Source organism: Thamnophis elegans, chromosome 12, assembly GCF_009769535.1.
Source record: "Thamnophis elegans isolate rThaEle1 chromosome 12, rThaEle1.pri, whole genome shotgun sequence".
NCBI lineage: Eukaryota > Metazoa > Chordata > Lepidosauria > Squamata > Colubridae > Thamnophis > Thamnophis elegans.
The window spans coordinates 60,138,972-60,152,198 of record NC_045552.1 but is presented as its reverse complement, the minus strand read 5'-3'; the positions used below and the strand labels follow the sequence as shown (position 1 = coordinate 60,152,198).

The 13,227-nt window shown below is 48.7% G+C and overlaps 1 protein-coding gene across 1 annotated transcript in view; it reads left to right on the top strand.

Annotated features, from left to right (window-relative positions):
• The window catches only part of NRK (Nik related kinase), a 74,135-nt gene that overhangs the window by 18,341 nt on the left and 42,567 nt on the right, over positions 1-13,227 (top strand). The window contains exons 3-8 of the mRNA XM_032228568.1: positions 1,042-1,098; positions 4,464-4,589; positions 7,418-7,528; positions 8,954-9,044; positions 9,433-9,563; positions 11,943-11,997. Of these exons, the coding sequence (XP_032084459.1) occupies positions 1,042-1,098; positions 4,464-4,589; positions 7,418-7,528; positions 8,954-9,044; positions 9,433-9,563; positions 11,943-11,997 (571 nt within the window). The remainder of the gene's footprint in view (positions 1-1,041; positions 1,099-4,463; positions 4,590-7,417; positions 7,529-8,953; positions 9,045-9,432; positions 9,564-11,942; positions 11,998-13,227) is intronic.

Sequence of the window (13,227 nt, the reverse complement as noted above, 5' to 3'; positions counted from 1 at the left end):
TGGGGTTTAAATGAGGGTGCCAGCTTGTCTGGGAGGGCTTCACGCTGCCCTGTGAAACTTTCAATGCCTGGAAACTGTTGGAAACAATGGTTTCCGATGCAGGAACTCCAACCGTGACATCAGCTGGGTATAAACTGAGGGCAAATCTCAGGTTGAGCTACAGCGAGTATTTTACAACATTGATCTTTGCATGGGAGTGAGAGATTTTGAGGCAGATCTGTGTAGATCCCAAATTGTTTTAGAATATAGAGCAGAATAGAGTAGAAATCTAGACTAGAATAGAGTAGAATAGACTAGACTAGAATAGTTGGGACTTTGGAGGTCTTCTAGTCCAACCCCCTGCTTATCCAGGAAACCCTATACCTATACCATTTCAGACAAACGGTTGTGCAATCTCTTCTTTTACAACATTGTTTTACAACAATTTTACAACATTGATCTGTGCATGTGAGTGAGAGATTTTGAGACAGACCTATGTAGACCCCAAATCATTTTAGAATAGAGTATAGAGTAGAGTTGAAGACTAGGCTAGAATAGTTGGGACTTTGGAGGTCTTCTAGTCCAACCCCCCGCTTAGCCAGGAAGCATTTGTTTACTAAAAGGGGTTTTGTTAGGACCAGGCGTCTGCCTTGGGCTTTTGGGGGGAAGCCTAAGTCAGAAGATCGATTAGATTCGTAAAACGGTTCACTGACTGGAAATCCAGTGGTTTGCATAGAAGGAACTCCTGCTTTCCTACAGATTTCCCTGCTGTCCCCGTGCCGAGGATGTTATTTTTTTTTGCTTTATGTATTACATTTCTTTGCTGACCAGCGTGGGGAACTCTGAGCAGCTTCCAATGTTAAATCAGGACGTTAGATCCCCCTAATGGCAGAATATCGATTTCCCATTAGGTGCCGTGCAAATTGTTTGAGTTGGCCTGGAAGCGGCTTTCAAACGGCCGTTTTATGATGATGGATTCCAGGCGTCGGCTCGTACCATTGACCGGGCTATCATGAGGCAGCTTTCATTGGCTTTATGGTTCCTCCTTTCTCTTTTTTCCAGGGTCGCCACGTGAAAACAGGGCAGCTGGCGGCAATCAAGGTTATGAATGTGACCGAGGTGAGCAGAGACACGAATTGCTTGGGGAAAAACAGCCACGGACGTGTTTCTCAAAAGTCTCCTTCGGAGGCCAGGAATGGCTGCGTTTGAGACTCACACAAGGACTGGAATCCAGAGAGTCAAGGGGAGAGTTGTACAGGCAGTCCTCGACTTACGACTGCAAGGGAGCCCAAAATTTGGATTGCTAAGCAAAACATGGGTTCCTTGAATGTTGCCTGTTTTACGACGCTTTGTGGCCCGGTTGTTAATTGAACTGCTGCAGGCGTTAAGTGAATATCGCGGAGGTTCAATGAATCTGGCTTTGCGGGCCAGAAGGTCGCAAAAGGGGAATCGTGACCCGGGGACCAGGGGTTGGATTCAGCCGCTTCACACTGGTTCAGGCAAACCGTATTTTTCGGAGAATGAGACGCAGCTTTTTTCCTCAAAAAAGAGGCTGAAAATCTGGATGCATCTTATATACTGAATACAGCATTTTTTTGCCTCCCGAAGCCCCGCCCCTTCACCAAAATGGCCCCGCATAGCCTTATGGAGGCTTTCAGAGAGCCTCTGGGGGCTGGGGAGGGGAGAAAAGAGCAAAAAAAAACAAAAACCCAGCCCCCAGCAGCACTCTATAAGCCTCCATAAGGCTATGCAGACAAAAAACAGGCTCGTTTTCATGAAAAACGGGCTGTTTTTTTTCTTGTTTTTTGCCCCCCCCCCGAGCACTCTGCAACCCCCCCAAGGCTATTCATGCCTCTTTTAAAAAAAGAAACAGGCCTGTTTTCGTGGCAAACGGGCCGTTTTTGGGAGGTTTGCAGAGTGCAAAAACTCCCCCCCCCCTTTTGGAAAGCTCTTTAGCTGGTTGATGAGAATGAGATTGACCAAGTGCTGTCCCAGCAGAAACAGAGTCTTAGGTGCTGCAGATTGTCAGCAATTTCCTTCTCCAGCACATGGATAAATACACCTGGAAACATCTACATATCTACCTACTCTCTCTCTCTCCCTACCCACCCACTGTATTTTTCTCTCTCTCTCTCTTTCTATTTCTCTCTCTCTATCCCTCTACCTACCTACCAACACAGACTCTCTCTCCTCCTACCTACCTACTGTATTTCTCTCTCTCTCTCTGTCTCTCTCTTCCCCTTTACCTACCTACCTAAGTACTCTCTCTCTCTCCCTACCTACCTACTGTATTTCTCTCTCTTTCTCTCCCTCTCTATCCCTCTACCTACCCACCTACCTACTTTTTTAAAAATTTGCCTCTTCAAAACCTTGGTACGTCTTATACTCCGGTGTGTCTTATACTCAAGTAGAAAATGCAAATAGAAAAATAGGAACCATCTTTGGTGGGAAGGTAACAGCGTTCTGTGTGCCTTCAGCGTTGAGTCATTCTGGCCACATGACCACGGAGACAGCGCTGGCTCTTCGGCTTTGAAAGGGAGATGAGCACCACCCCTAGAGTCGGGAACGACTCGAACGAACAGGGAATTTTACCTTTTACCTTTTCTCTGGCTTGATGCTTTCTTAACCTCCTGGTCTCTCACCAACCAGCCTCTTTTCCCTTTGGAATTTAGGGCAATGTTGCAGTGCTGAGACAAGGCGAAGTTGTTGGTTCTATTTCTGTTTTTGTGGTCTCCGTTCCTCTTTTTTTTTTTTTTTAAAGAAAGGGCATAGATTTTAACGACCGCTGTCCTGCTTCGTAATCATCCTGAACTGGGGGATCTAAATTCAGCAGCTTCACATTTTTGCCTTTGCAAGCAGTGGGCCCTAAAATTGCCTCTGCTGTCTTCTTCCAAGGCGGCTGGCACCGTTTCCCCCTCAGCTGCTGCTGCTCTGGGTCGCTTTCCGGCTTCATCTCTGAGCTGCTGAGCTGCTCCATCCAGAGCCGCTCAGGCAGCAAGATGAGGGAGGCTGGTCACCACGGGATAATCGGCCCATCTGCCAGGCAGGAATCTGTCGGTAGTGCGTTTCGGGGAGGGGTGGTGAGAACTTCCCCATTGCAGTGGCTGCACGGGCCAGGAGATTTGGGTCCTGCCCACTTGGCTTTCGGAGGTCCGACGGAGCAAAGTGGGCAGGGCGCTTCTTGGCGAGGTGGAAACTTGGTGGCTTTCCCTGGATCCAAGGGGAAATGGAGGGTGACGGGAGCAGAGAATGCTGGTTGGAAAGAAAAAAAAAGGCTAACCCAACATTTGGTAGGGCAGCATATCCTTTGCATGTTCATGTGTGAATTTCAGAATAGTTTGCAAATGTAGTGTTGTAGCCTGCCAGTGGCCAGGGGAGCTGGCAGCAGAGTCAGACAGTGAGGAGGTTGGGGAGGAACATGGGCCGGTCCTGGAGCCTGGGGGAGGCTCGGACAGAGGCAGAGATGGGGCCAGAAGATCTGTCCATGAATCCCAGAGACTCTGTGCCCAGCCTTTCCTTCCACAGCTCCTCATTTGGACAATAGTTACATGGCAGCTTTCCAAGCTAGATAAGGTCTGTGGTCATAAGTTCACCTTTGAAGGACTGTTTGCCAGACCTTGGCTGAATGTGAATGAGAGGAAGTCACATTCGTTTAATAAAAGGGGTTTTGTTGGGACTCTGCCTCATGCTTTCTGGGGAAGCTTCGGTCAGAACACACAGACACCAACCATTGGATCTCAACAGTGTTATGTCCATCAAGCCACCAATGTCTCCTTGGTGTGTCAGAGGCCTTTATGTTGCCTAATAAACCAGACTAATACCTGGCCAGGGTTTTGGTAGCGCCAGAATAACAGCATGCAAAGACAAGCAGGAAGTGGCCTAGGCTGCTTCTCCCTTGGTCTGAAGTCAGGAGAATTATGGAGAAGCTCCTAAGATACCGTGTTTCCCTTAAAATACGACCTACTCCGAAAGTAGGACCTAGCTTGATTTTTTTACACATGCACCCAATATAATAAGCTCTAATTAAGAGCCCTCCCACTCCAGGGTAGACAGGTAAAAATTAAGCTTGGGGTATTTGTGGAACTGCCCTACTCCTTACTTTCCGATAGTTGCAGCCAGGCCTCGCCCACCTCGGCCCATTTCTTCTGCAGCCGGCAAGGCTTTCCTAAGGCCTCTCCAGAGCTCCGTTATTGGCTACAGAGGCCTTCAGGAAAGCCTTGCCGGCTGCAGAAGAAATGGGCCGAGGTGGGCGAGGCCTGGCTGCAACTATCCGAAGCTGAAGAAGTCCCCGAAGGCCTCTGAGAATGAAAAGGAGGCTGGGGGTGATGGGCACAAGTGAGGGGAGTCAGTGGATGACATACCCCACCCAAAATAAGACCTGGCGCCTTTTCTGGCAGCAAAAAAAATAAGACAGGGTCTTGTTTTTGGGGAAACATGGTTACTGTCACCTCTATTTTCATATCCCGCCTTTTTGTTCAATTTAGGATGAGGAGGAAGAAATCAAACTGGAAATTAATATGCTGAAGAAGTATTCTCACCATCGGAACATTGCGACCTACTACGGTGCTTTTGTCAAGAAAAGTCCAGCAGGTCAGGATGACCAGTTATGGGTAAGTCTCTTCCTCTCTCTCTTTTTTTCTGTGTTTGGAAATGTAGATAACTCTTGGTTCCCAGGGAGGAACTAATTGGTTCTTGGATGGGTTCCTCAGCTGACAAAATTGTATTCTTCCCGGGTTTCAGTGAAGTAAGAGAAGTTCTCGGGTGTGGTCAGGAGAAGGATGAGCGAACGGTGGGATCTTTGGTGCTCTCTGAGCTGGTTGTTTTCTTGCAGACATTTCATTACCATACCAGGTAACATCTTCAGTGCTGATGACATTATCTAGTCTGATAATGCAACATCTGCAAGAAAGCAACCAAGTTCAGAGAGTACCAAGGACCCCACAGTCCAACCCCAGCCTCCAAATATTCTCTTCTATGGATTAGCAAACTTCAAAGCGTTGCCCGGTTTTCTATTGTCTTGGTACGTTTTGTGTTTCTCTCCACAATTTAGTTCCATTTGCATATTTCCTCCACACCCACAGTGACCCCAGTGGCCACATATGGGGAACCCCAAGGATCCTTGATACAGATATCTTTAGGGTACCATCTGGGTCTGGCTTCCCACCTCTTCCTTGACCAGAAGTATGAAGAGTTGTTTGTGGGAATCAGACGGAGGTTTCGTACTAATGCGTTTCTCAGGCCTGCAGCCCTCTTTTCTTTTGGGTCTCTGGCCTGCCACACTTTCTATCATTCTACTACACATTTTCTGTTGTGGGGAAATGGGAGGGGGATTGTCCGGAGTTAGATGCTATGTAGCCATAACAAAATCCTTTGTAGAAGGCCAAGGTCATGCTTTGTCTCTGCACCTGACCGGAACTGGATGGGTGGAACTGCCACCATGGCAGTGGGAGATTGGACCATGGGATGGACTGGTGGGTGTGGGGGAGAAAGATCTTGAACTTTCAACTGGGTGGAAAAAACTGGAAAGCTTTCAGATTTGGATTTTCCCAGATGTGCCAACGAGGCTCTCTTCATAAATTGGAACTTTGAGGAATCCTTTTCCTCGGACTCTGATTTAATTTTGGATGCTATTTGGAACCCTGGCAGTGTTCTTTTTAGTTGTAGCATGCCTTTTAACAAAATCCAGTTGAATTCCGTGTAGTTTCTGGGAGGTAGGATTTAATCTTTCAGCCACCAGAAGTAGCCCTCTAGGCTCAGGTGGAAGGCCTTGTCGCTGGTTCCTAACTTCATGGCCCGTCTGTCTTTTTCAAAGAAAGAAATAAAAATGACAAGAGACTTTGCCTCTCTGCTTTCTCCTTTCTTTTTTAGAAGAAGACACCAAGATATGGGAATCTTTGCTCTGCATTATCTCTTAAAGAGGCCAGAAACCTGCTAAAATCGGAGGAGGAGAAAGTTTAGGGCTGGTCAGGGAGATACCGGAGGGGGTTGAGAAAACTCTGGGCGAGCAAAGGAGCCTCCGCAGAGGGTTTTCTCTGGATCTCCTCTCATCCGTGGATTTAGACGTTAGGCCCAAAGGCAGAACGCCGCATTCCCGGTAGCCTTCGGGTCTTCGCTAATCTCAACAATTTTGTGGTTGCGCTGGGAGACGGGCCACCGTGAGTGGCCATCTGGAAGCTGACGGATAGCCACCGTAATGGCCGCTTTGCACAGTTGTCCGTGTAATTAGGGATTGTGATTAGAGCAGAGGAATCTAATGGAAGCAGTTGTGTCAATTGGGTCTCTGCCGTCGTTATTGTAGAAGGGCTTCCATTGGGGTGAGGGGCTTCGGCAAGTAATACTCTATGGGGGCCCCCTGGGCTTTTAAGGCTAATATTTCAACTGTTATGTTGAGGGCACTGAAATTGATGATCCAGTTCCAGTTCTTTTCTCTTTCTTTCTTTCTCTTTCTTTCTCTCTCTCTCTCTCCTTCTCTCTCACTTTTTCTTTCTCCTTCTCTCCCTCTCCTTCTCTCTCTCTCTCTCTTCCTCCCTCCCTTTCCCTTCCTCTCTCCTTCTCTTTTTCCTTCTCTCTCCCTCCCTTTCTTCTTCTCTCTCTTTCTCTCCCTCCCTCTTTCCCTCTCTTTCTTTCTCCCCCGTCTCCCTCCCTCTCTCAATCTCTCCTCCCCCTCTCTCTTCTTTGTCCTCTCTTTCTCATCTCTCCCGCTTTCTCTTTCTCTTTTTTCTCTCTCTCTTTATCTCTGTCTCTCTTTTTCCTCTCTTTTTCCTCTCTCCCTCGCTTTCTTTTTCCTTTCTTTCTCTCCCTCTCCCTCTGTCTCTTTCTCATCTTCCCCCCCTCCTCTCTCTCTCTCTCTCTCTCTCTCTCTCTCTCTCTGATATAGTTGATTTGTACACACGGCAAAAGGGGCCCCTGGAAAGAAGGAGACTATTTGTAGCTCAGGGTTGAAAAATGAAGGCTTCTTGGTGCTCTCTGAGCTTGGCAGTTGTCTTGCAGACGTTTCATTACTCAACTAGGTAATGACATCAGTGTTAGAAGGGAGTGGGGGTTTGTGGAGTGGAGGAGGAGGAGGAGGAGGGAGGCTGCGGGGTCCTTAGTGCTCTCTGAGCTTGGTGGTGGGTTTTCTGCTTTTGCTTTTCCGAGCCACCCAGTCCAGAGAGCACCGAGGAAAGAAAACATGCCTGTTCAATTGCAATCAGAGTTTACCATATTCATTGCACTGATGATAATTCTCTAATCTTACAATATTAATAACCAGCCTTATTATTCGAGGCATTTGTACCCAGACAACACACTGTTTAATGGAAGAGGATATGTTCAGGTTAAAAAATAAAATAAAATAACGATTAGAAAGAATTTAGGAGAAAGAGAGAAGACCTGCCTGTAAACTTTCTGTACCAGCAGCCACCGTTTTGTTTCTAATCTTCGTCTCCCGATTCCCCAGCTGGTCATGGAGTACTGTGGGGCCGGATCCGTCACAGACTTGGTGAAGAAAACCAAAGGGAATTGCTTCAAGGAAGACTGGATTGCTTACATCTGCAGGGAGGTCCTCAGAGTAAGTCTCTTGCGGTGGGAATTTTGGGCTCTTCAAGGCTGGCTCGGAAATGACCAACAGATAAGGAATCCTCAACTTACAACCGCAAATCGAGCCCAAAATTTCCGTTGCTGAGCGAGACAGGCGTGAGGTGACTTTTGCCCCATTTTACGACCACTTACGGTTGTTAAGTGGATTCCCACAGATGTACATTAGGAACACGGTTGTTCAGTGAATCTGGCTCCTCCCATGGACTCTGCTTGTCGGAAGGTCGTAAAGGGGATCAAGTGACGCTGCAATTGTCATAAATATGAGTCTGTTGCCAAGCTTCTGAATGTTGATCACGTGACCCTGGAGATGTTGCGACGGTCGTAAGTGTGAACAAGGGCCCTAGGTCGCCTTCTTCAGGGCCGTGGGGTCATCTAAATCAGTGTTTCTCAACCTTGACAACTTGAAGTCCTGTGGACTTCAACTCCCAGAATCCCCCAGCCAGCTATGCATAGCTGGCTGGGGGATTCTGGGAGTTGAAGTCCACAGGACTTCAAGTTGTCAAGGTTGAGAAACACTGATCTAAATGCAGCCCGGGGCATTTGGTCCCTTTCCTGGGGAGTCCAGTGCTGGCTCCCAGCAATTGCAGGACAACCTCAAAAGGCCACGAGAGAAACCCTTGTAAGTGGAGCTCCACCTCTATCGCACAACCTTTGTGAAGTCAAACCTCACAAACCCACAACGTCTGTTGTCTACGTTTTTTTTAACGTTTTGAAGAGAAGCCCACCTGGGGTCTTTCCAAAGCTTGGGGTGATGAACCAGAGCCTCCTCCTCCTCCTCCATCAACTAGCTGGGTGCAAGTTGTACCACAATCCCCCCCCCCCATCTGGGGAGTGGAGGAGCACCTTGATGTCTCTTGAAGGCACCTGGTTGGGGGAGGTTGATTATTCTGGGCACCCCTCCAGGCGTGGCATCCAGCCGGTTCGCACCAGTTCAGGCGAACCGAATGTTAATTTTGCATCTGGTTTGCCGAACCGGTAGTTGCAAGGCCTCCCCTCCCAGGAGTCTCCACGCAGCCACTTCATCATGCCACGTAAGTGCAGAGCCCGGGTGGAGCCGCTGGGAGGGCAAAAGATGGGCTTATCGGAAGCCCAGAAATGGGCCCCTTTCCAGCCTCCAGAGGGCCTCCGGAACCCGGTGGAGGCCGTTTTTGTCCTCCCAGAGGCTCGGAAAAAGCCTCCAGGGTCTCCTGGGGAAAACGCCCCCCTTGCTGTGGTGCAGGAGGCTGAGTGTGCCATGCCCACCAGGGCCATGCCCGCCCAGCCACAGGGCAGAGAAGCGGTGGCCACCGTTTTTCAGTCCCGCCCCTGGCACCTGCAGTAGGATTTGATCGTTTCTGCGGTTTGAAAAGATGCAGAAATGGGCCAGGAGGTTAAAGCTGGGTCATCTTTCTTCTAGGGCCTGTCTCACTTACACGCCCACCATGTCATCCACCGAGATATTAAGGGGCAGAACGTGCTGCTGACGGAGAACGCGGAGGTGAAATTGGGTACGTAGCTGAGGCTTCTGCTCTCCGTGTCGAGTCTTCCAGGCTCCTGCGTGACGAGCAGCCCGGATTGTCTTCAGGGCCACAAGCTTCTTGTGAAAAAAAGGCTGGAGTACAGGTAGCCTTACGGACACACTTTGGAGAAGCTGAATCCAGGGGATCCACCCTTAGAGCGGACGAGAGAAAGGCCCCTCATGGCAGAGAAGGTTTGGGAGAGGATTTTGCTGAAAATGCCCAAATGCTCCACTGGTTAGCAGCCCCAAAGCCTCTAAATCAAAAGCTACCAATTTTGGCTTGGCCCATTGGCCGACATTCTCTGAACAACTTCTCCTTCTCCTCTGAAGCCACAGTTGCCAAAGTTATTGCTTCTTTTCCCCCCCACTCTTTGCAGTTGATTTTGGGGTCAGCGCTCAGCTGGATCGGACGATTGGCAGGAGGAACACTTTTATTGGGACACCGTATTGGATGGCACCTGAAGTCATCGCTTGTGATGAAAACCCAGACTCCACCTATGACTACAGAGTGAGTTTCCCCATTGAGGTCTCTCTACTCCAAATCAATGGAAAGGAATCATACATTTGCTCCTTAGTAGGTGAAAAAAATAATTTCTCCAATTGAACTTTGCAATAGTATTAATCGGGGTGTCCGACCTTGACACCCTCAAGATTATCTGTCTGTCTGTCTGTCTGTCTGTCTGTCTGTCTGTCTGTCTGTCTGTCTGTCTATCTATCTATCTATCTATCCATCCCTCCATCTATCCGTCCTTACCTGGCAGGGGAGACACCGAGATCACCCTTCTATGAATGTATTACCTATCCATCTATCCACCCACCTATTGTCTATCTATCAATCCATCTATCCATCCATCCTTCTGTCTATCCATCTATCCAAGCATTTATCCATCTGTCACCTACCTATCCCTCCATCTATCCATCCTTCTATGAGTTTATCACATATCCATCCATCCTATTTATCCATCTGTCTGTCTGCCCATCTGCCCTCCTACCTATCTATCTGTCTGTCTGTCCATCCATCCGACCATCCATCCATCCATCTATCTCTGTCATCAGCAGGAAAGTGGAAAGAAGGTTACCGTATATACTCGAGTATAGGCCGACCCGAATATAAGCCGAGGCACCTAATTTTACCACAAAAAACTGGAAAAGTTATTGACTCGAGTATAAGCCTAGGGTGGGAAATGCAGCAGCTACCGGTAAATTTCAAAAATAAAAATAGATACCAATAATGTTTTTGAATATTTATTTCAAAGAAAAACAGTAAACTAGCGGTGTATTCAATGAAATACTTCACTCACCTCATGATGCTGATGTCCCGCTGTGATGATGATGTCCCGTGCAGCCGCGGGAGCGATGTCCCGCCTCCTATGACACACGGCACAGTGATTCCTATCATTGGATCACTGTACCAGAGGAGGTGGGACATCGCTATGTGGCTGCTTGCCATAACACGGAGGAGGTGGGACATCGTTGCAGAGCGGCAGGAGGGGGAGGAAGGGGAATCGTAAGACAGCCCTGCATTACATTAGAAGGTGAGGAGGGGGGATGGTGCGGTGCGCGCTGCGCGGCAAACTGACACAGAGGGAGGGGAAACTCACAGGGGCACTGGGCCATTCACGAGCGTCACCCAGCGGCATGGCCCCGCCCCTTTTTCTCCTCCATTTCGGGCAAATTTTTCACTGACTCGAGTATAAGCCGAGGCGGCTTTTTTCAGCCCAAAAAGTGGGCTGAAAAACTAGGCTTATACTCGAGTATATACAGTAAGTGATTTTCTCACTTCCGAAATTCTCTTTCTGACCCAGACAGAGACACACATGGCTGAATGTATTTTCATTTCCTCTTTTTGTTCTCCGAATGAGCTGCTTGGCTTAGCAGAGCCTTCGGTCGGTCATAAATATTGCCTTTTATTCTATTTGAAATGCAGCCCTCCTGGACTTTCGAGCCAGCATCGTTTCTGTCTCACCTTCTATGCTTCATCTTGATTTCTGCCCTTTCTTTCTTCCCTTCCTTCCTTCCTTCCTCCGTGATCGATGCACAACTGCACTTCGCTCCGATTTGAAGCTATGAATCCCTAAATGAGGGAATGGGGCCAAGGATGCTTCAGAAGGGACTTCCAACTCTGCACGAATCCGGCCTTTCTTGACCACTCGTTAAAGGAGCCCTGTCCGCTTTGAAGGAGGAGGATGGAGCTGCTTTAATGAGTAGCAAAAGGGCGACAGGAACTCTTCTGAATTCTTCTGCAAAGCGAGCATCATCTTTAAAGTCAGGCCCAGTGGAAATAAAAAACTATTTTGCAGGAAAAAGAGGGAAGAAGATACTCAAAGGTTTTCTTTATCAATGCTCCTTCATTTGATGCTCGCGGCTGCTTCAGACGGCTAGGGAAGATGTTCCCCCATGTCGGCCACATTGATTATCAGCTAGGCCAGTCATGGCTAACCTTTTTGGCATCTCACCCCCGTGTGCCCCGCCCCCTGCGTATGCACGCATGACCCCTCTCCCATGCTCCCCCCCGTGCATGTGTGTGTGACCCCCCCATGCCCCGTTTTGGGCCTAGCAGGCCTCCCTGCAGCCTCCTGGGACCAAAAATGGGGCACGGGGGGTGTGTGCCGCACCCCCCTTGCTCCCCCACCCCCTCGTGTGGGTGTGTCTCCTGCATGTGCCCCGCCCCCTGCGCATGCGCCGGCAGAGACCCGAAAATCAGCTGGCCAGCAGGAGGCACTGCACTTCAAGTTGCCAAGGTTGAGGAAGAATGAATTAGGATGAGAATCACTGAAGTGAATTTTGGCTTCCTTCATCTGGTTCTCCAGCTCCACCCGATACGCAAAGCCCTAAAGAAAGCTCTTTGGCTCTTGTTTCCCATTCATCAACCACCTTTGTTTTCCAGAGTGACTTGTGGTCCTTGGGCATCACCGCCATCGAAATGGCCGAAGGGGCTCCCCGTAAGTTGACTGCCTCTTCCTCTTGGGGGCTTGTGGGTTATAGGTTATAGGTTTATTACATTTATATGCCGCCCTATTCCCCGGAGGGACTCAGGGCGGCTAACAAGCCCAAGGGTGGGGGCATCTTCCAGCAGGCTGCTTTCAACCCAGGGACCATCTGAGTGTTCAACCGTATCACGGAATGTCATGTTTGGGAGTGAGTGGGTGGCCTAGAGGTGGGGCTCTCTCCTCACAATCAGGGGGCTGTGAGTTTGATCCTAGGTACAGTAGAAGCAGATATTTCTCTCTCTGTGCATGATGAGAATATCTCTGCCGAATGAAACTCCGCATTGGCAACAGGAAGGGCATCCGGCCATTAAACACTCTGCTAGGTCCATTCAGTTGCCCAGACTCCACCCCACAAGGGATTATGGGGTCATTGAAAGATTAGGATGATCACAATTTCATGTTTGGTTTTGGTCATCACATTATAAAAAGATGTGGAAGGAGTGCCACAAAGATGAACAGGAGACTGGAGGCTAAAACATATGAAGAACGGTTGCAGAAACTGGGTGTGCCTAGTTTAATGAAAAGAAGGACCAGGGGAGACATGGTTAGTAGTCTTCCAATATCTCAGGGGTTGCCACAAAGAAGATTTGGAGGTCAAGCTATTCACCAAGGCACCTGAGGGCAGGGCAAGAAGCAATGGGTGGAAACTAATCAAGGAGAGAAGCAACCTAGAACTAAGGATAAGTTTCCTGACAGAACAATTAATCAGTGGAACAACTTGTGAATGCCCCAACACTGGAGGCTTTTAAGAAGAGATTGGACAAAACTTTGTCCAGAATGGACCCTTCTAGTCCAACCCTGCTTGAGCGGTTGGACTAGAAGACCTCCAAGGTCCCTTCCAACTCTTATTATTCTGTAATTTCTTTGCATCAAAGGGTGTGTCCAGTGACTAACTCTGCTCTTGTTAAAAGAAAAAACAAATGGAACTTCTACTCAAGTATGTGTCTTATATACGACCTTCTTACCCCCTTTTGAAGTCATTGCGTGGCTTCTAAGCCACAAAAATCTCCTCCTCCCCCCGTCCTCCCCCCCCCCCCACGCTGGGTCGCAGCTGCAGGCATTGTGGTTTTCCGTGTCAGACAATACAGGCTAGTATGGAAATAGTGAGGCCTTAGCAGCTGAAGGGAATCGTGAAAATGAGCAAGGCCTTTGCCTTGCTAGAAGAAATCAGCGCAAAAGGAG